At 46.6% G+C, this 24,591-nt stretch overlaps 5 protein-coding genes across 6 annotated transcripts in view; 2 read left to right on the top strand and 3 right to left on the bottom strand.

The window, feature by feature from the left end:
- LOC117895982 overlaps window positions 1-15,878 on the bottom strand; it is a 28,477-nt gene extending 12,599 nt beyond the window's left edge. Inside the window, exon 1 of the mRNA XM_034803967.1 lies at window positions 15,165-15,878. The gene's annotated coding sequence lies outside the window, so the exon portion shown is untranslated. The remainder of the gene's footprint in view (window positions 1-15,164) is intronic.
- A 3,964-nt stretch (window positions 15,879-19,842) lies between these two features.
- LOC117896030 (ketimine reductase mu-crystallin) lies at window positions 19,843-21,251 on the top strand. Its single transcript, XM_034804042.1, has 3 exons — window positions 19,843-20,756; window positions 20,815-21,012; window positions 21,074-21,251. Exons 1-3 carry the CDS (start codon window positions 19,958-19,960, stop codon window positions 21,151-21,153), a joined length of 1,077 nt encoding a protein of 358 aa, XP_034659933.1. The 5' UTR covers window positions 19,843-19,957; the 3' UTR covers window positions 21,154-21,251.
- On the bottom strand, window positions 21,182-22,687 carry LOC117896013 (GATOR complex protein NPRL2). Of its 2 annotated transcripts, none has more exons than XM_034804023.1 (3): window positions 22,504-22,687; window positions 21,932-22,438; window positions 21,182-21,878 (listed from the first exon to the last, which is right to left on the bottom strand). In XM_034804023.1, exons 1-3 carry the CDS (start codon window positions 22,621-22,623, stop codon window positions 21,324-21,326), a joined length of 1,182 nt encoding a protein of 393 aa, XP_034659914.1. In that variant the 5' UTR covers window positions 22,624-22,687; the 3' UTR covers window positions 21,182-21,323. The 2 variants fall into 2 exon arrangements, with proteins under 2 accessions (XP_034659914.1, XP_034659921.1); XM_034804030.1 differs by having other exon boundaries at window positions 22,500-22,640.
- An 89-nt stretch (window positions 22,688-22,776) lies between these two features.
- LOC117896088 (density-regulated protein homolog) lies at window positions 22,777-23,619 on the top strand. Its single transcript, XM_034804130.1, has 3 exons — window positions 22,777-22,974; window positions 23,037-23,298; window positions 23,372-23,619. The coding sequence occupies exons 1-3, from the start codon at window positions 22,852-22,854 to the stop codon at window positions 23,554-23,556; spliced, it is 570 nt and encodes a 189-aa protein (XP_034660021.1). The 5' UTR covers window positions 22,777-22,851; the 3' UTR covers window positions 23,557-23,619.
- LOC117896100 (DNA-directed RNA polymerase III subunit RPC9) lies at window positions 23,607-24,468 on the bottom strand. The gene is made up of 4 exons (XM_034804156.1): window positions 24,354-24,468; window positions 24,183-24,297; window positions 23,964-24,116; window positions 23,607-23,905 (listed from the first exon to the last, which is right to left on the bottom strand). Exons 1-4 carry the CDS (start codon window positions 24,359-24,361, stop codon window positions 23,669-23,671), a joined length of 513 nt encoding a protein of 170 aa, XP_034660047.1. The 5' UTR covers window positions 24,362-24,468; the 3' UTR covers window positions 23,607-23,668.
- Window positions 24,469-24,591: the final 123 nt, after the last annotated feature.

The raw sequence follows: 24,591 nt of genomic DNA, 5'->3' as shown, positions 1-24,591 counted from the left end.
TGTTTATTTGTTAACTGTTTGCTCTGCTCAGTACATCAAAATTACATTAGGCCGCATAAGCACGAATGTATGTCAGCTGTGCGAGTGTAACGACCTATATATTAAGTCGACTGCCAGTCAACTAATGCTCACTACAGCTGACTGTGATGTGTTAATTAGTCAAATGTTGGTCAACACTTGGCCTGGCCTGGCCTGGCTTGGCTTGGCTTACTTTGTGTGACTTTGGGAATGCATTTCGAATGGGCTGCACCGCGAGTACGTGTGATAAATCCCAGCTTCATAAATACTTCTCAATGAGCGAATCAATCAGCAACAACAGAATCTCTCCTATGCTATCTGCTCTCTTTCGGTAACCATTCGTCCCTAGATTGCCATCTCTTTCTAGCGCTTGTGTCTCCGAAAGCTGAGAGAGCGAGGTGAAAAAGCGGTTGGTGCTCACCACAGCGGTCGAAGCTCACCTTGCAGTAAATGGAGAGAAATTGAACGGTTATTTTGCTCATGTTTCCTCTTCTGCATGTCGTTCTTTTACATACAAATAATAATGATTCAATAACAACAACAGCAACAGCAACAGCAACCGGATACCAAATCACAGCGTCCAACTCGAGACTGAAGCTGGAACAGAGTAAATGTTTTGCAATTTCCCTAAGATTTCCATGTGTCTGCCTGTCTGTCTGTCCCCCTGTCTGTCTGGGCTGTCGGTCGGTCTGTGTGGCATGTTGCAACTGGCAGACTGGCAAACTGGCAACCGGCAAACGGCAGCCGGCCAAGAGACAAGAGGAAACTGTGCGTGTGCCACGATCTTTGCTCCATGTGGTTCCTCAATTAAACGGTACTTGAATCTACAATTTTATTTCTCCCTCTCATTCACTCTTCTCCTCTCTTCCCACTTCCCCCCCATCACACTCGACACAAACTTTGAGCTCCAATAAATTAAGGTAAAGCAAGAGCCTCTTAATTGATGTTGGGGCTTAATCGTCAAGCGTCTCACTGCCTCCGATAGAGGTGTTGATGATGTTCATCATGAGCAACAAAACAACAACAAAAACAAACAGCCAACAGCCAACAGCAGCACCTGATTTACGAGTTCCGTTCACAGAGGCTGGCTGCCGCCCGCAGTGGATGCCACTCGACTCGACTCGACGCGACTCATTTGCTGCACTCATCGAACCCATTCATGGCGAGACGAGCTACAGACAGACACACAGGCAGACAGACAGACGCTGGCCCCACTGCCAGCTCTACCTGTAGCAGCAGCAGCAGCAGCAATAATTGTTTTTTTATTGTTTAATCACCGACGCCTGGCTCTTTGATTTGTGCCGTTTTTTCTTCATGCATAATAGAGATGTAAATGTAGATGTAGATGTGGTCCACCTGCAAGCGGAAGGCCCAACAATCTGTGATTCCAATCGGAATCCCAACATGATTCGGCATTAAACTTGTTTAACTGCCAGAGCACTCCACATACTCGTACATATGTACCGGGCAGGGCACTCCGCTCCCTACTTACAAGCTCACATTTACCTTTACATTTCCGAACGGTGCGTGATCTTGACTTCAAGGTCAATTTCTCTCGCTTCAGCTTACCAGTTTGCTGCTACATTTGCTACAGGAGGAAACCCGAATGGGTGCACAAGCTGCAGGAACAAGAAGACTTACATATTAGCTGTGCATTCAGAAACTCTCTTTTAATCGTGGCAGACTGACACGGCTTTGTGGATCAGTTCCATTATTCCTATTGATCCTTGATTAATGATAGATAAGCCATTGCAATTGTGACTGGCTTGCTGCAAGCGAGCAGCAATTGAATCCCACAGAGACACTTGCCGTGGAGGCCAAATGTCAGATCACAAAACTGAGCAGAGACTTTGGCCGACTTTTTGCGGCAAGGCAACTTTCCCGCCATCAACAATGGGCAGAAAACAGTCAGGTGGGCGTGGCCATAGGTGTTCCCAAAGGTGTTCCCAAAGGTGTTCCCATGTGTGCTGTAGTCGAGTGTCTGAAAAGTGGGAGCTGCTAATGACAAGTGCAGTCGGGTCGGGTAAGAGTGCCGCCGGAGAAATCCGTTCCGTGAAAGCGGAAAGCCGAGCTGAACGACTTTTGCCCAAAAATATAGCCACATACTCGTACTACATGCGAGTAAGTACAAATGTTAGTACTCGAATGGACAGGTCATGGGAATTTTAGAAATTAAACAGCTAAGAACTGTCGACAGTGGGACTGTGAGAGCCATACACACACAGTTGGAGGGGGAATATCGAATGGGATCTCCTTAGATTGGAGAATTGTTCAAATATTTACTTGATGGCTTGCTAGATTTTTGCATAGATACGAATCCTGTGGATGTGCGCCATTGACACCCTTCTGAAATTGTGAAAGGAACTAATGACAGAACATGAAATTCGTTTGGTTTGCAAAAAATACTTTTTCGCTTGGGTTTGTCGGGCTGTGGGGCTGGGTGGCTGCCCACACAAACATGGCCAAACGCACTAACGGCAACGCAGATCATGGGACAGGGGACAGGGGACATGGGACAGGGGACATGGGACATGATCATTATGCAGATTTATGACTTCAACACTTGAAACTGATAGTGTGACCCACGGCTCCCGCGGATCTCTTTGCGGCAGCCCCTCACTCGATTTGTTGTTAACAAAGTTGTTTGTTTATGAGGCGTTTTGGCTTGAATTATGACTGGAAATTAACAACAATTTAGCGGCTGAGACTTGTCGCCAGCTCCAATAATAATTAACAGCGACACTTGCACTCGGATATACGCGTACTCCTACTCGTAGTACCAAATGGATAGTACTTAGTACATGGCCAATATACATATATATTAGCCAATAAGCTGGCATGTGTTTCCCATATCTATGTGGGTCTCTTGCGGCTGGTGCCAGTGGGCGTCTCAAATTGGCTTTAATTCATCATTTTGTCATCGTAGTCAAGTCGAATTAAATTCAATTTGAACCAGCCAAGTGGTCGTCTGGTCCAGTCTCACGCTCAGTCAAGTTTTCTCCGTTATGGAAAAACAATAATTAAACTATTACGAAATCTGGCCTCAACTCGCACCGATTGCTCAGCGCTCTAATTGCTTTTAATATTTAATTTTCATATTCTATGCTCGTAAAATTTGCGAATAATTTTGGCGTTTAATTGCCGCCTGCAATGTAGTAATCAGATCACAAATTGTGGATCATGGAGCGTGGCAGAGAGGAGTCTTAGCAGAGAGTTTGGCTGGGTCTTCCTTGGCAAATGGCAGCTGGCAAAATGCTTAGAATATTTGTTGAACAAATGTTCCACTTATCCGGAGCAAGGATTGGTATGCAAAGATCATTCTAAGGCCCAAAATAGTTGCTTAAATTGCACTCCCATTCAGTCTCCCAGCATGCAGCAGTCACAGATTGCGTGAGCCAGTTTTCCTGTCCATGCTGGTGTCTTTGCTCTGTGTGCCTCGCATCTGTGTCGACTGTAATTAAGTTTCAGTATCGAGAAATGTGACCAGCCCCGCAGCTAGGCCAAGAATCAAGAATCAAGCCTCTGCCCCACACTCTGCCACCCTGGCACTCTGTTCGAACCGCTTTGCAGTTGTCGTTCGTCTGGTTTATTGCACTTTTGGCAGCCAATATTTATTAACCATAATTATCGGCTGCCGCTTTTGCTGTCGCTGTCTGTTCTACACACCGTACACACAATTTTGGGCACGGCTTCCGGGCCATGCAGCGGGCAACATGCAAATGACTCGCCCGCCAAGGCCTGGCCCAACTGTGCTCCCAGTCGACTCGCATTGATGGATGCAATGGGATGTGACTGCATTATGGCAATGGCCATTAAACTGCCAGCTCATCTTTCACCAGTCAAATCACCAAATGAAAGACCTGAAAGATCCGCACCATCCATCTTTCTCCGTCGCTTATGGATCGTGAAAAGCGGCGCGGAAATTATGATGCGCTTTTCCACCGGCTGCCATTGAATGTGGCAAAGGTACCAAAGTGAATGTCTGCTGCAACAGTAGCAACTTAATGTCAGTTTGTTAGTGGCAGGTGGCCAGGCAGCAGCTTGGCTCCATCTTTTGGCCGGAAGCAACGACAAATTTGCACTAAATGGTGCCGCGGCACGCGCATCATCAGCAACAACAGCAGCAACAGCAGCAACAACAGCAACAACAGCAGCAACAGCAACAACAACGCAATCATCGAGGTGGCGGCGGCATTCAACTGATTCATTTTCATTTTCGGTGATTATGTTGATTGTTTTTTTGTTGCTTTTTTGCTTTTTTCGCTACTCCCCTTTCGTGTTTTCATTATTTTTTTGCAAGTTAAAAAGTGTTCAGCCGAAGCTGCGAAAAATGCAAAAGTTGCAGCGAAAAAGGAAAGAAATTTCTATGTTTTTTGGGCCAATACCTGGTAAGGCCTCGCCGTAGATCTATTTGGCAATAAGTAGCTGCCAAAATGATGTATTCCGATTCCGATTCCGATTCCGAAGGCAAAGTGCGACTCCATATGTCAATGGCTTCTGTGGGTTCTCACAGTTGCCACACATTGTTTTTATTACAGTCGGTTGTCGGTGGCAATTAACTGCGATTTAATTATGAGTCAAAGAGAGGCCGAGCCCCGAGAGACTGAGCCCGAGACCGAGCCCGAGACCGAGCCCGAGCCTTTGCCCAGTGTAAATATTTATTTGTGTTATTTGCTTCTTTGGAATTAAATGCAAATGAAGAGAGCAAAGCAGAAATATCTCAAATTGCTGCACTGTTGCGCATGCGTGTGACTTGATTACAGCAACAAAATGTTGACAAAGACTTTTATTGGCAGGTAACAAATAGCAGCAACAGCAACAGCACCAGCAACATGGCAACTGGCAAACAGCAGGCAGCAGAAATATGAAAATTACAGCGCCGCAAAGCAGCAGAAATAAAAGGAAAATGCACCGAATGCTCACGCATACCGAACAAATTATAGAGGGGCCAAAAACCCGACCAGAGGCGATATAACTGTGCAACGAGGTGGCTTGTAGCGGGCAGACAAACGGGTGTACGACTTATTCCAACTTGCAACATCGGGGCACCACATTATGACATTTGTCATCGGTACGGTACGAGTAGAAGAGTGTACAAAATTGACACAAACAATAATCATCACTGAAGAATACTCCCCAATTGTTTAAACATTTGTAAAACGTTTCCTTTTCAATATATTTCATATTTAACTTGAATACCTTTACTTTTCCAGCCAGCGAGACCCTCAAAAAGAATCACAAGCCAAAAAAAACCAAAGAAAAAAAGGTTTACCCAAAAATTAGCTAAACATTTTCATTGTCAACGACAATGCGGGTATTTATCGCATTTAATTGGGATTATAATTTGTCTCTTTGCAGCTGGGACAGACCACAGGCCAGAGACGGCAATTAAGCCGACGATTAACAATAATTTCGATGTGAAACACTTTAAAACGCCATAAAATGGACTCGCGAGTATGAGACACATGCCGGACAATGTTGGAATCGCAGCTGGTGAGGGGAGGAACGGATATAGGAGCAGGCAGCGAAGGGGATTAGGAGGGGGAGTGTTGCGATTGAGAGAACGCAGAAAATGTGCCACATACGGTCATGGCACGGCAGCCACCAGCAGCCACCAGCAGCCACGCAGCTAAGGCCCAAAAGTGGTCAAGAAGCGTGATTCCAATTTGAGCAATAGAAAAATGTTTGTACACATGTACACATGCACACAGGATGCAATCAATGTCAGAAATGGAATCGCATTCGGCATTCGGCATTCTACATTTGAGCTTTATTATACCTCCTCTAGAATCCGCGGAATAATTGAAGGCAACTGAAGGCAATTGATTGCACAGGAAGCGCATAAATTGAGCCTCGAATCGAATGCAATTCGAGTTGACAATTCCCAGAAACAAGAGCAGCAGCCGCTCGACTTCTGTTCACTTATGACAGCTTCATTGTGGCAGAACAAAAGCCAAAAAGAAACAGCAAGCAACTACAGATGGAGATCTTATCGTTTGACGTGCGACAAGTTGACCGATTGATGGGACCACCAGACATCGCAGGCCGCAGGCCGCAGGCCGTGTGTCCGGCTGCGTTCGAGCTAATGTTATCGCTGGCGATCGCCACGATTTGGACACTTTACACCAGAGACAGGGACCCGTGACATGTAGATCCATAAATTGAACATTGACAGACAGCAACAAATGGCAGGCAGGACAACGAACATCGATATGTACATGTGTACATTTTCATGAATCTCTGCTTCCATTCGCCGAAGTTCTTTGCTGACTAATTGGAGACCGTTAAAGGGTACAGTGTCCGAGGCCCACCCCCATGGAGATTTACATTAACAGATTGCCCGACAGCGGGGAGCGTTGAACACTCGCATTCGACTTTAATGGGCTGAGCAGTGCGCTCCAGATTCGATTGCGATTGCGAATGCATGTGCAAATATGTATGTACATGTACATGTACATATATGTATACATATTTATGTACATATGTACAAATATTTATGCTTATTGTAACCTTGAGTGCGTAGCCAAACCCGTTGTGACCGAACGGGACCGAACGGAATGGGACGGAACGGAACGCAACGCAACGGAACGCAACGGAACGGGACGGGCATTATCTATCCTTGGGCGCAGATTTTCCGAGACATGTCTGCTGGGGCCATAATTGGGCTTTAATTCATGCCACACGAAAATCAAGCGGATAAACGCAACTAAATCCACTGAACTCGAACCGAATCGAAGTCGAAGCCAAAAAAAATGAAAAAATAATTTGAAAGTTTTTATGTAAATTCTAGTAAAGGGAAGTGATTAATTTTCAATGTACGTACACACACACACACACACGCACGCACACACACACCATATGTGGAGGCTTGGAGTGGCACACACGGCAAGGCACATATCATATCGCTTCGGATTGCCGCACGGCGTTAACAACACAATTAATACCCGTTTTAGCATGCGCTGTCGCTGCTGCTGTCGCTGCTGCTGTCGCTGCTGCTGTCGCTGCTGCTGTCGCTGGCTCTGGCCAATTGAATTGGCCTAATGACTGCAACGAATTTGACAGCAGCCTCCAGGCCACAGAGCATAAATCCAAACACTAGAGACACATTTGGAGCTGTCGATGCAGCTAATCCTCCATTGCGCAGATTGTTCATTCCGAACAACAACAAAAATATGTGAAAGGGCTGTGGCCATAGCCCGTGGATCGCATACACAAATGTGTTTGTTTGTACGTGTGCCCATACCCACACCCTACCCCGATATGCAAATCTCTGCTTTGCACACACACCACACACCACACACAACACACACACATGGGCAGAGACTACAAATCATTGAGTCACGCCAATGAAATGTACATAAATATGGGCAAATGCAAAGCAAACAAAAGAGGGGACACAAATGTTTGAACACCCAAATGGAATGAACCATCAACGGACAAGTCCCGCAGTCGGCTATTCCCTGATCTCCCGCCCTAGGATAGGTATTCAAAGTGCAATTCATCAGCCGGCAATAAGCATAAGGCCGTAAAACTACCAACTGACTTAATGGAGTCGTTTGAGCGACAAAATTGCCCGCGTCCAGCCTCCCGCCCCACCTTGGCCGTTAATTTTCCCCTTGATTTGGCCACGCCTCTGTCGCTGTCGCTGTCTTTGTCTTAGTGCCTGCCACTGCCACTGCCTTTGCCTTTGCCTTTGCCATATTTGCATCGAGCAGTGCACAAGACACAAAACCAAAAAAGAATGCTAAAGTTCGTTTCTTAAGTCTTTCGTTTGGCCGCGCTAAAATTGCGCAAAAGCACAACACAAAGTTGGGGGAACAAAATAAAATAAAGCTCCTGAAATCCCCCTGAAATCGTCTGGCTAGACTCTTACTTTTATGCGCCAGTTCGTGCCACAGCGGGCAGCACTGCCACAACGGCGAAGACAGCGAAAAAAGTTGCCGGGGCAAGTAAATTATTTTTGCCGAGCCTGGGGATAATTGTTCGTTCGGCTATCTCAAATATGTTTCTTAGTTTTACCTTCTTGCCGCTTGCCCCTTGCCGCTTGCCCCTTGCCATGTAATACAAAAGTTCCCTCTCACCCACCGCCGCAAGTGCTGCTCCAATTTAAAATAGCAAACAAGACAACAACAAAAAAGAAAGAAAAACCAATCCCAATATCGAAACAAAATCAAAACTAAGACCAAATATCTGGCAAACATTTTTGGTTTCTCGGTAATTATTGGTGTTTTTTTTTTGTCGGCCATCGACAATTGTGCGGGCAGCTGTGGAGTGGGCGTGTCCGATTAAGCCTTAGAATGCGGCAGAGAAAGCCGCGCACAGACAGCCCCCGGTCGCAGGCCCACAGAAATATCGAATGGGATTCAGTGAGGCAAGCAAATTGGTGCCAAGGTTGCCCCGAGACAACAAATAGAGTCCAAAGCCATAATTAGATCAAAAGTCATAATTTTTCTCGGTTGCTTTTTCGCGTCTCTCTCTCTCTCTCTCTCTCTCTGTCTCTATCGTTTGTTGCTCGTCGTAATTGTTGCAATTGTTGTAACAACAAACAAGCAATTGCCACAAAAGGTGCCTGAAAACATACAAAAAGCCGACAGCAGAAAGAGCCCAAACTTTGGAGCCCGCGGAGCACGGGCTGGCATGGGGGATATCGGATGGGGGATTTCATTTTGTCAAGCTACTCCAACGGTGTCTGCCAGTCTGGGGCAGACCTCAAGTACAATTTTTGTTGTGTGCTGCTGTGTAGGGCGATCGGTCAGACGGCAAGCTTGTGCCCAATTTCAATTTCAGTTCCAATTCCATTGCGCCATTTCCCGTTGCTTTTCCCGCACCCAACAGCGCGCCACAAACTTTTAATTATAAACGTTCTTGAAAATGTTCAGCAAAATCTTATCAACAGGGAGCGGGGAGATCGCTGGTCGAGGTGGAAGTTCAGGGCATTGGTATTGGCAACGGGTTAGGTCAGGTCATGGTTCGCGAAGGCGTCAACTATCCACTCACAAAGTGATTGCAACCCGATCGATTTGCTCAGATAAAGCAAACGGCAAACAGCACAAAGGCAAACGGAGATTGGAAAGTGAAAGACAAACACAGAGTGGATTCGATTCGATGCGGTTCTGGGCTGGGTCTCTGTGGTCAAAAGGTGAGCATCGTGGAGGATCGTGGGCCCCTGCCCTGAAATCATCTTCCCCCCAGGCACCACATTCACACTCATTCCGTTGCATTGTCCTATTTGAATGTTGTTGGTTATAAACTGCCATGGACTCCATTGACGCAGCTGAAATTGCTTTTAATTTCCACCCATTTTGGTGGCACTTACATCGCAGACAGACGAGCTTCAGGGTGCTCCAATAAATACAGAACTTAACGCATTTGCTGGTTAGAGCTTGGGCAGCGCTTGTCCCTGGCTTGGCCTTGTCCCATTGATACCATCGATGCCATCGATCAGTGAAGTTGGCATGTTCGGAGCTCTTCTATCATTTGTGCTGTGACACCAGCGAAACGAGGCAGCGACTCTCCGCCCACCCTGCACCGCCAAGCTCAGAACTGAGAGCCAAGAACGGAGGATCGATCGGGCCGAACTGCGGGCAAATAGAGCATAGCCATGCCGAATGTTTGGCCAACTGTGTCTGCGCACAACAATTTGAAAGTAATACACATGCTCGTGGATACCTGAGATGGACAGGCCAAATGATTGGATGTGTTGCATCACAGCAGCAACGCCCCACGATCATGCCCGATGCCGCATGCCTCATGCAGCACGTCCTCGACGCTGGCAACTTTTGGAGAGTTCTCGCATAGCTGACCCACGCGGTTAGCCATTGCTTTTTGCATTTGCTTTTGCTATTTGTTGTTGTATGTGGCTCGAGGTCTTGACATTGTACCTTGAGCATTGTCATGATTTTCTGTTGCATTTGTTGCTGCTGCTGCTGCTGCTGCTCGACTGGGGATTGTTGTTGCTCCGTTGGGGATTGCCTCGGCTGCTGCTGCTGCTGCTGCTGCTGCTGCTGTTACTGTCATCAGTAAATGTAAATGAAAAGCTGCCAAAGCAAATCAAAAGCAAATTGTTGCGCCGATTCGAAGGCACGGCCATCCAGCATCGAACGTCTCCACACCCAGTGGGCGTTCCACATGCGAGAGACCCAGATCCAATCCAAACCAATCCGATCCGATCCGATCCGATCTTGTTGCTCTCGGCGGTGGCGCTGGCGCTGGCGGTGGCGGTTGCTCCAGATTGTCTGACTCATGATGTGCAAGGAGAAGGAGAACCTCTCTCTGTGTCTGTCTGTGTGTGTGGCTCCCCCTCATGGCTGATCGAAGCAGCTCGTGGCAGGGTTTATGTGGAAAACAAAAGCCAAGACTCGCTGCACTGCGGTGCGGTGTAAAATGCAATTGCAAAACACTGCCAGCACCACACTGCACCACTGCACCACTGCGCTGACTGGAATTGATAAACCAAATAACGCGCTTGAGTGGTTCGCTCGTGGTTGTCAGTGTGGATGGTTGCCACCGCTGCTGCTGCTGCTGCTGCTGTTGCGCCATGGAAATTCTTGCCAAGGTTCATTTGGCTCCTTGCTTTAATTAGACTTTTGCCCATTGAATGTTTTACTTTTCGAGTTCTCTGTGCCTTTTTTTCTTGTTTGCCTTTCTGCCGAAAAAGCCAATTCGTTACTGCCCGCACAGCGGTGCGGAGTGTGCCTTTGATGTTGCCCCCAAACTGGGTGCGAGCCATAAGCCTCTCGCCCTCTGATGATGCGCCGATGAGTGTGGGCGGATGTGCAAATAATTAGCATTGAAAATTGTCGCTACTCTCGCAAATTGCATAACCAACTAATTCAAATGTAAGAAGCTGTAGGAAGAGTGCTGGCAGAACGGGAAAAATGTTCAAACAAGTGAGACTTTGATCGCTCAAATGGAGAGGCCACGGGAAGAAGTTTCTGGGATCAATTTACTCGGTGAGGATTACAGATTGATCACAGATTCCATTGGTGGAACTCCTTGGATCATTATTTGTTTGATTTGTTACAAGCTGCTGCCATAAGAGGACCCAAACTGTTGGTTCCTAAAGGGTTTTGGTCACAGTCTTTTAACTTTTATCTTTCTGGTTGTTTCTTCTTGCTTTGCGTTTGCCATCGGTCGAGTCTGTTGCGGTACTTTGTCATGTTGCAGTGGCATTTCGGTGATGTGCGCACTCCACACTGATGTGGCTCCTTCGGCGGCGGTGGCATGTGGGCGAAGCTGCAACGAGCATGCGCAGATGCAGTGACAGACAAGCAGAGAGCGAACGGACCACTGCCAAAAGATAAACATGGCCAAGGTGTCCGATGCTTGCGGCTTGCGGCTTGAGGCTTGAGGCTTGAGGCTTTCGGCATAATTATGTACAAGAAGCTGTCGGCGGGCAGGCCAGGCAAAAGAAGCAACTAAAGGGGCAGACAGCCAGAGACAGCATCAGTGCCGGAGTGCCGGAGTGCCGGAGTACCGGAGTGGCCGCCTGTGAGCGTAGGCAATAGTGCAAGAAAACAGTTTGCAATAACTTTTCGCTTACAAATTTGCCAAACAATGCAGATCGCTGGGCACGAATTTGCAGTTGGAGTCGCCACCGGTCGAGAGTTTCCTCTGTGGCTTGTGGTCTCGGTGTGCCGCATTGATGGAACTTTTTCCCCCCTCTGTCTGTGTGTGTGTGTGTGTGTGTGTGTTGTGTCCAAACGGAGTGAGGGGCAATTATGGCTGCCCTGGGACTTGGTCTCGACTCGTGCCACGCGTCCGCATTTACAAGACTAGCAAATTATGTATGTGCACCTCTACCTACATATGTATACTGCCTGCCTGTCTGTCTATCTATCCGTGCCCCGTGCCCCGTTCCCCCTGCAACAGTAAAGCAACGAAATAGTGATGCGGCAGCAGAGATGCTGTAGAGTGCCACGCTCTCCATAGCGAGATTCTACTGTATTGCATATGCAGATGCCATAAAAAGCCAGAAAGGGTTCGCTGATCTCCTCACCGAAATGGAACAACACTTTTTTCGGGGGAAGCCGCGCGGCTGCTGCTGCTGCTGCTGCTGCTGCCACAGAGTTGAAAAAAGTTTGCAAACATTTAGCGGGGCTGACGATTTAGTTTCGGTTTTTGTTTTGTTTTTGTTTTGTAGTGGCAGGTTCACAGCAAACACGGCAAACAGAACTGAAGAGAGAGAGAGAGAGAGAGAGAGAGAGAGGTAACGGTAATGGTAACGGGAACGGGAAACTGTCCAAGTTATCCAGTTATCCATGCGCCTCACGCAGTCGCCGCAAAGCCTCAAAGCAGTCGAAACGAGAGCAAAAGTTAGCCACTGCTTCGGTTTTTCTTTCTTTTTAGTTTTTCAGCTTAGCGCAGCGACCGTTGTCTATGATTGTCCCCATGCCCCACTCCAAGTCCACTCCACTCCACGCTACTCCAGTTCAGTTCAGTTCAGTTCGGTTCAGTTCAGTCGTTCCCGTGTGTCCACGTACCAACATTGGCCTAATGTTGCACATTGTATGCCGCGCTGATCTTGTTTATTATGCAAGAAAGCTGCCAAAGTGAGCTGCCCCAGCGACACACAGATAAACGAAATGTACGAGAGCCAAAGCCAACCAGAAACAACAAAAGGGGGTAACACAGCACACAGCACACAGAAACTGCAGAAAACTACAAAAAACTACAGAAAACTGCCGCAACAATCACAGAAAGTAAATTTACGAAAAATTGCAATTGAACAAAACAGCAGACCGAATAATCTGCATGGTAGTTAGAAAAGAAATGGGATACTCTCCTGAGACATCCGAAGGCTAAGAAAATATATAAGAAAATGTGTACGTAACAGGGGAGAAAAAGGATACAACCAAGAATGTTAGAATTAAACAAAGGAACCATCGAGAACCAAACGAGACGGCCATAACGAGAATATGATCAGGGATGAAGGGAGTATCTATGTATGTATGTGTATTTAACCTTGCACGGTCATCCGTGTTTGATGCACACTTGACTTGACTGACTGACTACTGCATTTTGAAGAGATTTGCTGCATGCCCTTTCAGACTTCAACTAAAATGCCATTTGCAGTAGCATTTCTTTCTGCGGCCATATCAAATATGACATTTCTTTTGGGTTGGCTCGAAGTGTGAGCCGGGTAAAGCCCCAAAGTGCTGTTCATCACTTTCACCCAGCACATGGAACTCTGTCCATATAAAGTGGCTAATTTGTTGGTTGATGTCCGACTGCACCCTAAACCATCATCATCATCAACGTTATTCATTTAATATGCACACGTTAACTTGCACACTTTTTAACATATGTACATATGTACATACATATGTACATACATCTTAATACATGCATACGTACATATGTACATGCACATGCACTCCCTGATGCATTAATCGACTGATTAAGTTCTTGATTAGAAAAAAAATGTTTCCTTTTTTCGTTGACAGCATTGTGTGGCTCGTGCCAAGTACCGTTATACATATGTATGTATGTATGTACCGATGTACCATTTCTACCGTTATATCAGCATAGCTTCTATTCTGAATTCAGCAACAGTTCGACAGTATTTTGGTTGTTCCGTTTACCCGTGTTCCCCGCCTGAGAAAGATTTTGGCAGCATTTCCACAACATCGATCACGGCTGCTGCTTGGGGTGCTCAGTTTTGCGCTCAAACATGAGCTAGGCTTAGCTCTCCTGGTTTCCCCAAAGAGAGCGGTGCCTGCCGCCTCCGCCTCTCTCGCGATCACTCGGGTCTGCGAGAGCAGCAGAGAGCAGCTGCAGGGTATTGCACATGCAAGTCTCTAATACCCTATTTCATACATATGTGCCTTATATCCAGTTACATTTCAAATGTGTCACCAAATGAGAACTAAATAAACATAATTTAATACACACTTCTAGTGGGATAAATTGAAAATTATATAAATATTTGGTGAAATATCAGCAACCTTAGAGTGCCTTGCCAGCTGGCGAAACCGAAACTCAGCTCGAGCTCAAGCTGATAAACGTGGAACGAGGCGGAATGTGGAACAGCTGAGTGAGGGTGTCTGTCTGTCCCGACGACGGCTGGGAGTACCAGGCACAGGCACAGGCAGCAGTCGGCCGAGAAGTGGGTGGTGCAGCGCGTAGGCCTGAATGTTAATGCAATTTGCTTTTTGTGTGTTTGCGCATATGAAATCGACCCCAGCCTCAGCCCCAGCACCAGCCCAAGCAGATCATATCGAATAGGCACTGCATGAATGAGGAGTGGAGCCACACACTGCCAAGCATCGACTGACGACAGACGCTGTTCTTTGCTGACATATGGAACTGGGTCGGGTCAAAAGGTAAGTGATTTCAAAGCTGTTGTTCAGCCCGAGTCGGAGTCCGAGTCCAAGTCGAGCCTAGGGTCGTAGTCGATGTCGGAGTCGGAGGCCAGAGCCATGGCTCGGACCCTTTTCTCTTTCACGTAAAGCTTCACTTTTTATAGGCCAAGTTGGTCAACTGACCAGGGACTTAATCACTGAGTGGTGGTTGAAAATTTGCTTCTACTCTACGCTAATCTAATTCCACTTCTACCTCTTCTATCATCGTCTACTTCAAGACATGCACTTCAGCAGAAAGTTCTAACCAAGAATGGACTTATATTCTTTTTTCTTTGTTGTTTTCTTTGTTCAACTTTTAATTCGCACACGTGCCTTGGCCTTGCCTCGATTCGGCAATGCATTGAGCCAGAAAATCATCCTCGAGTCCAACCGGACTTCCTTCAACGACTCGCCACAGAAAAGTGGCCATCCAACCAGCTGTGGGCTTTCATGGGCAAGGTCGTCTGTCGGTTCGGAGTGAGCATCGGATGACCGTCTAGATGGTTGCGGTTCAGTGGGATCGGAAGTGTTTTACTGTTTCGCCCAACCCAGCACCAGCGCACGGCCCGCGGACCAGCGTTGCAGAACTGCATCAAAGTGATCGCAGGGAAGATCTACTTTAGGTTGGATGTTTATATACATAAATACCATAAGTAAAGCAATGGTGGAAGCAGGTCAGTCGCTTATTAAATTTCAGTTTGCCAGCCTTTTTATGGCTTGATCATCTAATGTTTATCAGTGATCAGAGATGTACATATTTCAACGCAATAATGTGTATAATTAAACCAAAATAAATCAGCTTACCTCAATCTCCAGATGCCCCACGGCCCCTCAGCTTATTCCTCCACCACTCCCAGTGCGAGTCTACAACAGAACAGGTTCAATTTCGAATCTTTCTTTGTGATTATTATTATTATTATTATTTGTGTTTTGTTTTGTTTTTTACACTTGCAAGGGGCGAAAAATATTCTTTTGGACTGCACAATAAGCAAATGATTTAATTTGCATACAAGAAATGTGTTTCTTTTTATTATTTTTTGTATTTTTGGTTTTATTATTCCCGTCTGGGTGCGGCAACAACAAAAACAGGAGCAAGTATTCCCGAATTCACAAAGAAAAAGCACCGAGCAATTAGCAAAACCAATAAAAAAAATAATTGAAAAAAAGGGTAACTGTTCTGAAAGCAAAATCGTTGTGTTTTTAACAACAATTCAATTCAATTCAATTCATTGAAAACATGACCAAGTCATGACGATCAGTCGATGGATGATGGCTCCTGGCAAAAATCAAAATTCACTGAACACCAGACGCATCGTAATCGTGGTCCCAAACAAACATAGACGAGTGCATATGTTTGATAACTTTAATTTGTAGCTGCACGGCACCGCACTTCACACCCGTTCAGCTTCGTTCAGTCAGCCGCACTTTTCTGTGTTGCTGTTTCGCTGTTTTGCTGTGTAGTAGCTCCTCTGTTTGAGGGAGGTCGTCAGCTCTGACCGAAAGCTCAACACTGATTGGCGAGGCAAGCGCCAGCCGCACGATAAAACCCAAGCGAAACGTTCGTGTTCCGTTCGTTCAGACTGTCTGCTGGAACGACTGGGAGCGAGTGGAACAGGGCAAGATCGGGACGTGATGGAAACGAGACTGGCTGCCTGCCTGGGTTGGGATGGGATGGTAAGGCAGGGGACAGCGACGGGGAAGGGAAGGTGTGCCTAAAATATGCTAATAATAGGCCTCTGAAATATTAGGCTCTGAATTGGCTCAGTGGGTGTTGGAAGCCAGTGTAAGAGTCTGTGATTTTGGCCAAAACGAGTGTGTCTGTGCGGCGTACATCAAGATTGTGGGCTCTGTGTGCATAATTACTTTAAGAAATGTTTAAAAGGAGATCTTTAAATATTATTATGAAAAAGGTATTTCGAAAAACTGAAAGGAAAGTATACAAGAAGAGGCTCAACGTAGATATTTATTCCTTATTCGTAAAATTCATCTAAACTTTTACAGTAATTTAAAGGACCAAATTCAAAAGCCATTCTTTTCTTACCAATATTCTCCAATTCTGTGACTACCTCAATATTTCCATCTGATTTTTCTATAAAGATTATTCCCAACGATAGGTGCAAAGACGGAAGTTGTAAAGAAGAGAACAAAAAAAAAACACAAAGCAAAGGCAAAGGCAAAGCCACAGAAAAGGTAAATCGAACCAATAATCGAAACCATTAGACAAAGGAAAACACTAGAGTAATGCCTGCAATGACTCCGACTACAATAAGTAACGAGAAATAATACTGGTCCGATCGAATCTAATTGGAAGAGCGGGTGGTGCGGTGGTGCGGTGGTGCGGAGACGCGGGGGTGTGCAGTGGTGTGCTGAGTGTGTCCGTTGGGTGCGGCGCCAACGCTAAACATAACGGCACAATTATAATCGACTTCAGATATGTACATGCATATGTCTGTCTGTCTGTATGTATGTATGAACGAACGGTAACAGTTCGCATATGTACATATATTATAATTTTACAGTTTATTTTTTTCCTATCTTTTTTGCCACATTCTCCAAGGACAAACAACATTTTAGTGAGCGACGACGTCGCCGGCGGCTAACAGCACAGCACCACCTAAGCCCAAGATTGATCTACAAAACTTTAGCGCTGAGCCGAGTTTTTCGCGTTGCCAACTTTCCTTTTTCTATCTATGTGTATGTATGTATGTATGTATGTGTGTGTGAGTGTGTGCAAAGTGTGCGGGCGCGCATTAAAACAAAAACAGATACTAAAAACAAAAAGAAATAAAGGAAAAAAATCGACCAAAGCCAAAGCTCTACGACAAAAAGGTGTGGCAACCTCGGCAACGTTCTGTTTTCCTGTGTGTGTGTAGAGGAGTTACAGTTACATTAACAGCTTACAGTTTACAGTTACAGTTACACTTGCATTCACAATTTCAAAAGCCCCCCAGCCGAAAAATGGCATAAATAACAAAATTGTTTAGCTATTCAGCAGCTTAGCCTAGCTAGAAAAACAAAACTTCAAAAACAAAAACAAAAGCAAAAAGCAACAAAAAAAAAATAAAAGCAAATTAGATGAAGAAAATTTGGAGTCTGATCAGCGAAGTTTTGATACCCTTCACGTCCAGGACGTGTAGCTACTATCGATTTCAATCATTAACTAAATATCATTCTCTGTCTAACTGCCGATTTAGTGAAGAAACATTTTTCTCAGTTTCAAGAAAGATCCAATGGGAATATCATACGACTCCATTAACCTGTCTATTTTGGGTGATAATTGCATACCAATCCTGAATTTATTGTTGTTTGAGTAGTACATTTTAGTTGGAAATTAAATGCAAGTATTTGTAATTCGTGGAGTATTACCACTTAAGCCTTTCTGTGTGCAATCAAGTAAACTGTAAACTGTGAAATGTTTCCCAAAAACTTTAAAGATTATAGAGGTATGGCTCAGCCTTACCCCTTTTCAGAGAAGTTCAAGTATACGGAAATATATCCATGCAGAACAGATTTTAAATTAGAATTGAAGGAAGCGGATTAAATACAATTACTGCTGCGCAATGATACAATTCCTCCTTCATGCTCTTCGCACTTGGAACCAACTCCACCACGCCCTTAAGGCCATCAGTGGCAAAACTAATCGCAGATGCAACATTTTTCATATTCTATAAAAGATTATTCCAACTGAAGCTATTACTCTGATGAGGAGGAAGAACTGTTGGAGAGTTATTTTATACCATCACATATGGGAGCGGAGCTATATTTAAACAATTTCTAGAAAAAGTTTTGAAATATTTTTTTACCGGAAAATGGGAATTTTCAACGAGAGCGCAGAGTGTTCGAAGAAAATCATTTATGTGGAAATGCATTCATTTGCTTTGAAATGTATTCAAAGTTTTGGTGACAATTCTCTTTTTGGATGTGAGTGGAACTGCCGAATTGTAATCGAAATCAAATTGGGGCGTTCTTTTGGTGTTGGCTTGGGCTTTGCGCAACACAAACAAAATTTATGGCCCGCCACTTACCCAGCAGCAAGGTCAGAACACTTCGAAGTGGCTGCCGCTGTTGGGTTTGGTGTTGCTCCAGCCCGGAGCCGGAGTCGGAATCGGAGTCGGAGTCGGAGCCGGGAGTGGAGCCAACAGGTCGAAGAAGCAGGAGCCATGAGTCAGCGACGGCAACTGGATTTTGACTTTGATTTGTTGCACCTTTACGAAAATATAAATCAGCCAGCAATTGCACATTCCCAAGGCCGCCGAAACCGCAACAAAAGGAAACACTTTGCGCCACGGCAAATGGGACTGGGACTGGGACTGGCACTGGTACTTGGACCTAACCCTAACCCAGGCCGCCCAACCAAGCGAACAGCCGAAGCGCCGAGCAACCGCAACAAAGGTCAAGTCAAGTGAAATTTTTGCACCAAGACAAGGGACAAACATGCTCGTAGTCGTAGACGTAGTCGTAAATGAGAAAGCAAGAAATGGAAAGAAGAAAACCGAGTGGCAAATAAAATTATGTCAAAATTTGAATTAGCAGCTGGGAAAAAGAGCAGGGCAGAGCAGACAAGACAATGGTGGTGCATAAATTAATGTTGCTATCAGCTTGCAGCTGCGGAAAAGTGCACCCAGCATCATCTGCAGGGTTTTCACTTTCGTGTTTGCCAATGTTGTGGCGATGGCGATGGCGATGGCTGTGGTTGAGTGTCGGTGGTTGAGTGTTGTGGTGGCAATGGAAAATGGAAATGGTGCGCCCATGAAGATGAAGTGGCGAGAATTGTTTCTGTCAAAGATAGAGAGATAAGGCAGTTGACAGAAGCTGTGCCACAAGGCGAATGAATGATTTCCCTTTCTCTGCGGTTTTGCCCTTGGCGTGCGGTGGAAAAGCTTTCTCATCCGGCGAGACAGCGCTGAAGAATGGGGCAAAATTGCAAATGCAATCATTTGCAACAGTGAAAATTGGTTTCTATTTTCATTTCACATTTTCCTTTTGTCGAATGTGTGCCATGCGCATGTACAACATACATAGTTTCAGCTGGTTTGCATTTCGAGTCTCCCGCCAACTTGTACATCCACACAAGAGTGACATCATTTATCGATAGGTAAAACAGCTGTTTTTGCACGAATGATGTTACATTTGTTCGGCAGGTGTCGCTCTGTCGCCAATGACCTAAGCAAATGTAGTTAATGTGTAGTTACCGTGTAGTTAGCTTTTAAATTTGCATTTATGGAATACAAGCAGAATGTTTATGTTCTATGTATGTAAATATTTTGATCTTTATTATAAACGAAAGTCATGAAAAGTAGTCAATCTGGCTAAGAACTGTTTCAGAAATCGTATAAAATTATTGTTTTAGCGCTGAGAGTCTTAACTAGCTTGTAATATTTATTAAATATCAAAATCATGCATAATTATTTCAGATTTTCGGTATATTTACGGTATATTTTGGTATATTTCTGATGATCATGCAGCATATGTTATCGATAAGTTCGCGGGCATGGAGTAAAAACAAAAAAACTTTATTTTATACTATAAGTAGGCTGTGTCAGCCAAAGCCAACACCAAAAGAAAGCCCCAATTTGATTTCGATTTCAATAAGCAAAATGAGCAACCCGTTGGCCCCCGTCTATTATAGTGAGGAGACAGTCCGACGTTTCCTCAACTGGTCGCTGGTGATCGAGGCCGTTGAGTCGGCACTACAGGCAGTCGTGGCCATGTCGGGCCATACGCCCAATGAGCCGTTTGTGAACCAGCCCGTGAGGAGCTTCACCTCAAGCAGCGAGCCGGGCCAGGTGTTGCTGACGATGCCCGCCTTTGTGGGCAACTACAAACTGACCTCGGCTGGCAGTGGCGGCGACGCCGCCAACATTCCACGCTCGACACTGGCCTGCAAGCTGGTCACCTCGTTCAGCTCCAATCCCCACCGCGAGCCGCCGCTGCCCAGCATCAATGCAAACATCCTGCTGTTCAGCCTGGAGACCGGGGAGCTGACCACCATCATGGCTGGCACGGACATAACCACCTGGCGCACAGTGGCCGCCTCCCTGGTGGCCACCAGGCACCTCTACTTTCGTCGCTTTGGGCCGCGAGCCGAGCGTGAGCGCGAGATAACTGTGGCCATCATTGGGTGCGGAGTACAGGGCCAAATGCATGCATCGGCCTTTTGTTCCCAGTTCAAGGTGAAGCAATTGAATCTCTACAATCGCACCATCGCCAAGGCCCAGCGGCTGTCCGAGCAGTTGCAGCAGACGCCTGGGTTCGGCAGCCAGACCAAAATTACTGTATGCAACTCTCCAGGGGAGGCTGTGCAGGGCTCAGATGTCATTTGCGTTGCCACCTACTCAAAGGTGCCGCTGGTCCATGCAGCAGATCTGCGCCCAGATGGATGTGTGCATATTAATGGTGAGTCCAAGCATTCCAAGCATTCGCCTCCATCCATTCCGTTTGTACCTCTTTGCAGCTGTGGGCGCTGGGGAAATTCACTACTCCGAGGTGGCGGATAACGTTTACGGTCTGGCCCAGATCTATGTGGATAGCTATGCCAATGCCCAAAGCGAGTTGATTGGCCTGGCCGCGCCCATTACCGCCGAGCTGGGATCGGTCATCAAGCATGGCACATACCCGGCAGAGTCAGCAGTGACCATTTTCCAGTCCATGGGTGCGTAGAGTCGAGTACAGTGCGTGGAATATCCGTAAAACTCTCTCCAACTACTTTGCAGGAATGGCCTCAGAGGATGCTTGTGTGGCGCAGGCCGTGCAGGATGCAATTCTCTCCCGCGGCAGACTGCCAAACTTGTGATAAATCAAAGGACAGAGCGGGGCGGGAGTTGACTTATGTTGAGGCATTTATGGCAACTAATAAATATTTCATGTATACATATAAAAATCAATTGGAAACGTAACAATCTGTGTGTGTGTGTGTGTGTGTGTGTGTGTTGAATGCATTTTGCTTGGCATCATCATTTAAGTTTACTTCCAAATCACAGTAACATTTGTGTCCTTCTCGATGTCCCGCTCGATGGTGCAGGGCGAGAGGCCCGTCTTGCAGCAGATCTCATCGAAGCTGATGAGGCCGGTGTACATCTTTTGGCGCCCGGACGGCACCGAGCCGGTGAACACCGGATACTTGTGGATGCACCGAATGAACTTGTGCTGCAGCCCAAAGATGACCATTTTGCGCTCATCGATGTTGTGGTGCTGCGGACAGAGGCGCTGGCAGATGGCACGCAGCGTCACGCCGTGCGTCATCGAAGCATAGAACTGGAAGATGCGCTGCACGCTGGGCAGCGTTTTGTCCGGCTTGAGGGCCACGTACTTGCGACACGCGTTGCTCAACGGCGCACTCTGGATGAGGTGCTTCAGGTTCTGCGTCATGTACACATTGCTGTACTTGAGAATGGGCAGCAGCTGCACCACGCCGTAGTACACCAGATTCTGTATGCACGACTTGACCAGATCCGTTTCCACATCCGCCTCCGCCGCGATGCGCGCCACATGATTGATGCCATTGATGTACGGCAATATCTAAATAAGAGCGAGATGGAGATAGAGATTCAGTTATGCATTCCCTGCCTTACCTGCTGCGTGGTAAGGTCCCAGTTCTCAAGCGGCGTGTCGCGCAAATTGGCCAGCAGCAAAGGCACCATGTGATCCTTGACGGGCGGCGGGTCCGGCTTGTGCATCACAATCTTTAGGTAAATTGTATTGTCGCCCTCGACAATGGTGGCCACCTTGCGCTCGTTCAGGTCCCTGAGCACGGTCTCGAAGATGTTCTGCAGGCGGCGCTTGTCGTCCTCGCGCGACAGAAAGCACGACTCCTCCTCCATCATGATAAGGTACTCCGACAGCTTCTTTACCACGGGCTCGTATTGCACGGACCGGGCCCGCGAGTCGCAGACGAAGCACAGATTGAACAGAAAGGCATTGCGGGCGTACTTCTGCTGGTCCTGTATGCCCACGGGGTAGCCCACAATCTTTACGTCCATCGCATTCACGGTGAGGATGCAGCGCTGCAGGTGCTGCTTTGGTATGATGTACACGTTGATGGCATCGAAGACATCCTTGGAGATGTAGTTGTCAGGCACCTGCGGGGCCATCAAGGACAAGGGTTACACGACAGCTGGCAGAGGCTAACATTGAACGTACTCACTTGGCAGCTTATCTTGCAGCCCGCTGTGGCATGGAACTCGCTCAGAAATATGCACCGTATCTTGCCCTCTGTGCTGCCGCCACTGCTCGTGCCAGCAGCGTCATTTTTGTGGGAGTGCATCTTACACCTTCACCGCTATCTCTTCATTTTTTGTTGGCAAAGAATTGTTAATAACAATTAAATATATCTGACCCTCAGAAATATACCGAAATAAGCAGAACATACCGCAAATATACCGCTGCGGTGTGCTGCGAAGCGCGTGTTCGCCGGCCAGTGTTGCAAAGCACTTCACAGAAACGTCTCGACTGAAATTGGGTGTATAGTTTTTATTTATCAAAATTAAGCAAAATGACAAACGAAAACGTCAGCGTGAGTACAAATGTCGCCGAACGCCTCAAGCTGGGCGTCCGGGAAGGCGTCACCTATCCCATTGTGATGAAGTACTGCGGCCACTGCACCATGCCCATCGAGGTAGGAACGAGTGAAATATTAGGCCGGCTGGGCGCTGCAATTTAATTCGTTGATGCTTACAGTACTGCGAATACTATCCGGAATATGAGAAGTGCAAGGAGTGGCTGGAGCGCAACATGCCCGATGACTTCGAGCGGCTCAAGATCGAGGAGGAGCAGGCAGCTGCCGACGGCACAGACGATGACAAGAAGCGCCAGAAGCGCGGCGGCAAGGGACTGCTGCGTGTCAAGAAGAAGGAGGATGTCCCCAAGCGCATCTGTGTGTCCCGAGCAGCCCGCGGCAAAAAGAAGTCTGTGACTGTTGTCACCGGCTTGAGCACCTTTGGTCAGTCCCTTTCCGAACTTTCCCCTTTCTTTTCTTCATTCTCTCATGTTGTTTTCTTTGCAATTGCTTACAGACATTGATCTGAAAGTGGCTGCGAAATTCTTCGGCACCAAGTTCGCTTGCGGTTCGTCGGTCACTGGCGACGATGAGATCGTCATTCAGGGCGATGTCAAGGACGAGCTCTTTGACGTCATACCCGACAAGTGGGCAGAAATCGATGAGGATGTCATCGAGGACCTGGGCGATCAGAAGCGCTAGGCGCCAACACCAACTCCACGTCGTTTCACCAACAAGCAACAAGCAGCACATAAATATTATTGTCTTCTTTTATACGCTACAATAAAATATTAAACGTTAAAGCCCTTAAATGCTATTTGTTCGCCTCATCCGGCTTCTCCTTCTCTGGCTCTGTTTGCCCTTCCGTTTGTGGTGCTGCCGGCGGCTGGGACTGCTTCTGCTCCGGCCTTTTGCTCTCTTTGGCTGCAGACTGTGGCTGGGCTTGGGCAGGCTGTGGCGTTGGTTCCACTCCGTAAAAGTGTTTGTACGTAAGTTGGATGATTTTCTCGTTCTCCTCGTCCGTCAACGGAGATTTGTTGTCATCAATCAGCTGCAATTAGAGCGATAAGCGTGGGTGCAAACAGCTCAAATTTCAACCCGAAGCTTACTAGTTGTGTGTGCAGCGGACTGGTGGGCGGATCGTTGACCATTTGGAGCACTTCGTGGGACTTCAGGCGATAGTTGGACAGGTCTTTCGCGTAGCTTATGATGCCCTCACGGGTCTGAGTCTTGCACGGCGACTCTTCCAGATATTGCAGGGCCTGCAAGAGCAACGCCACGAGCTCTCAGCTGTTGCACATTAATGAATAAACATCAACTATACACACCTCGTAGGTTACTGTGGCCAGATTTCGCATGCCGAACTTCTTTTTGGTGCTTTTGATTTTCTGCAGCACCTGCATCACCTCCATGTTCGTCAGATAAGAGTATGTGGCATTGACACTAAGAGAGTTATATGGTTAAATGGATTCATATTCAATTTGAATGATTATTCTCACGTTTCCATCGGTCGGTTATTATTCGGGCACCCTCAAAATGTAAACATGGAACGCTCGAACTAGTTCCTATGGCACGAACGATCCAACGTATCGCGTTTGCAAACACTACTTTTTACGTGTTATGTAAGTGTGAACGTATATTTTTTTTGTATATTTCTGGTATTTCTGTGCTCAAATTGAGCCGCAAAAATGAGTAGGGAGAGGAGAGAGTTTAAAATCAAAGAAATCGGTTAATTAG

This window comes from Drosophila subobscura, chromosome A (assembly GCF_008121235.1).
Source record: "Drosophila subobscura isolate 14011-0131.10 chromosome A, UCBerk_Dsub_1.0, whole genome shotgun sequence".
NCBI classification, from domain to species: Eukaryota; Metazoa; Arthropoda; class Insecta; order Diptera; family Drosophilidae; genus Drosophila; species Drosophila subobscura.
Note: the sequence above shows the minus strand (reverse complement) of the source record. Positions and strands in the feature narration are given on the sequence as shown.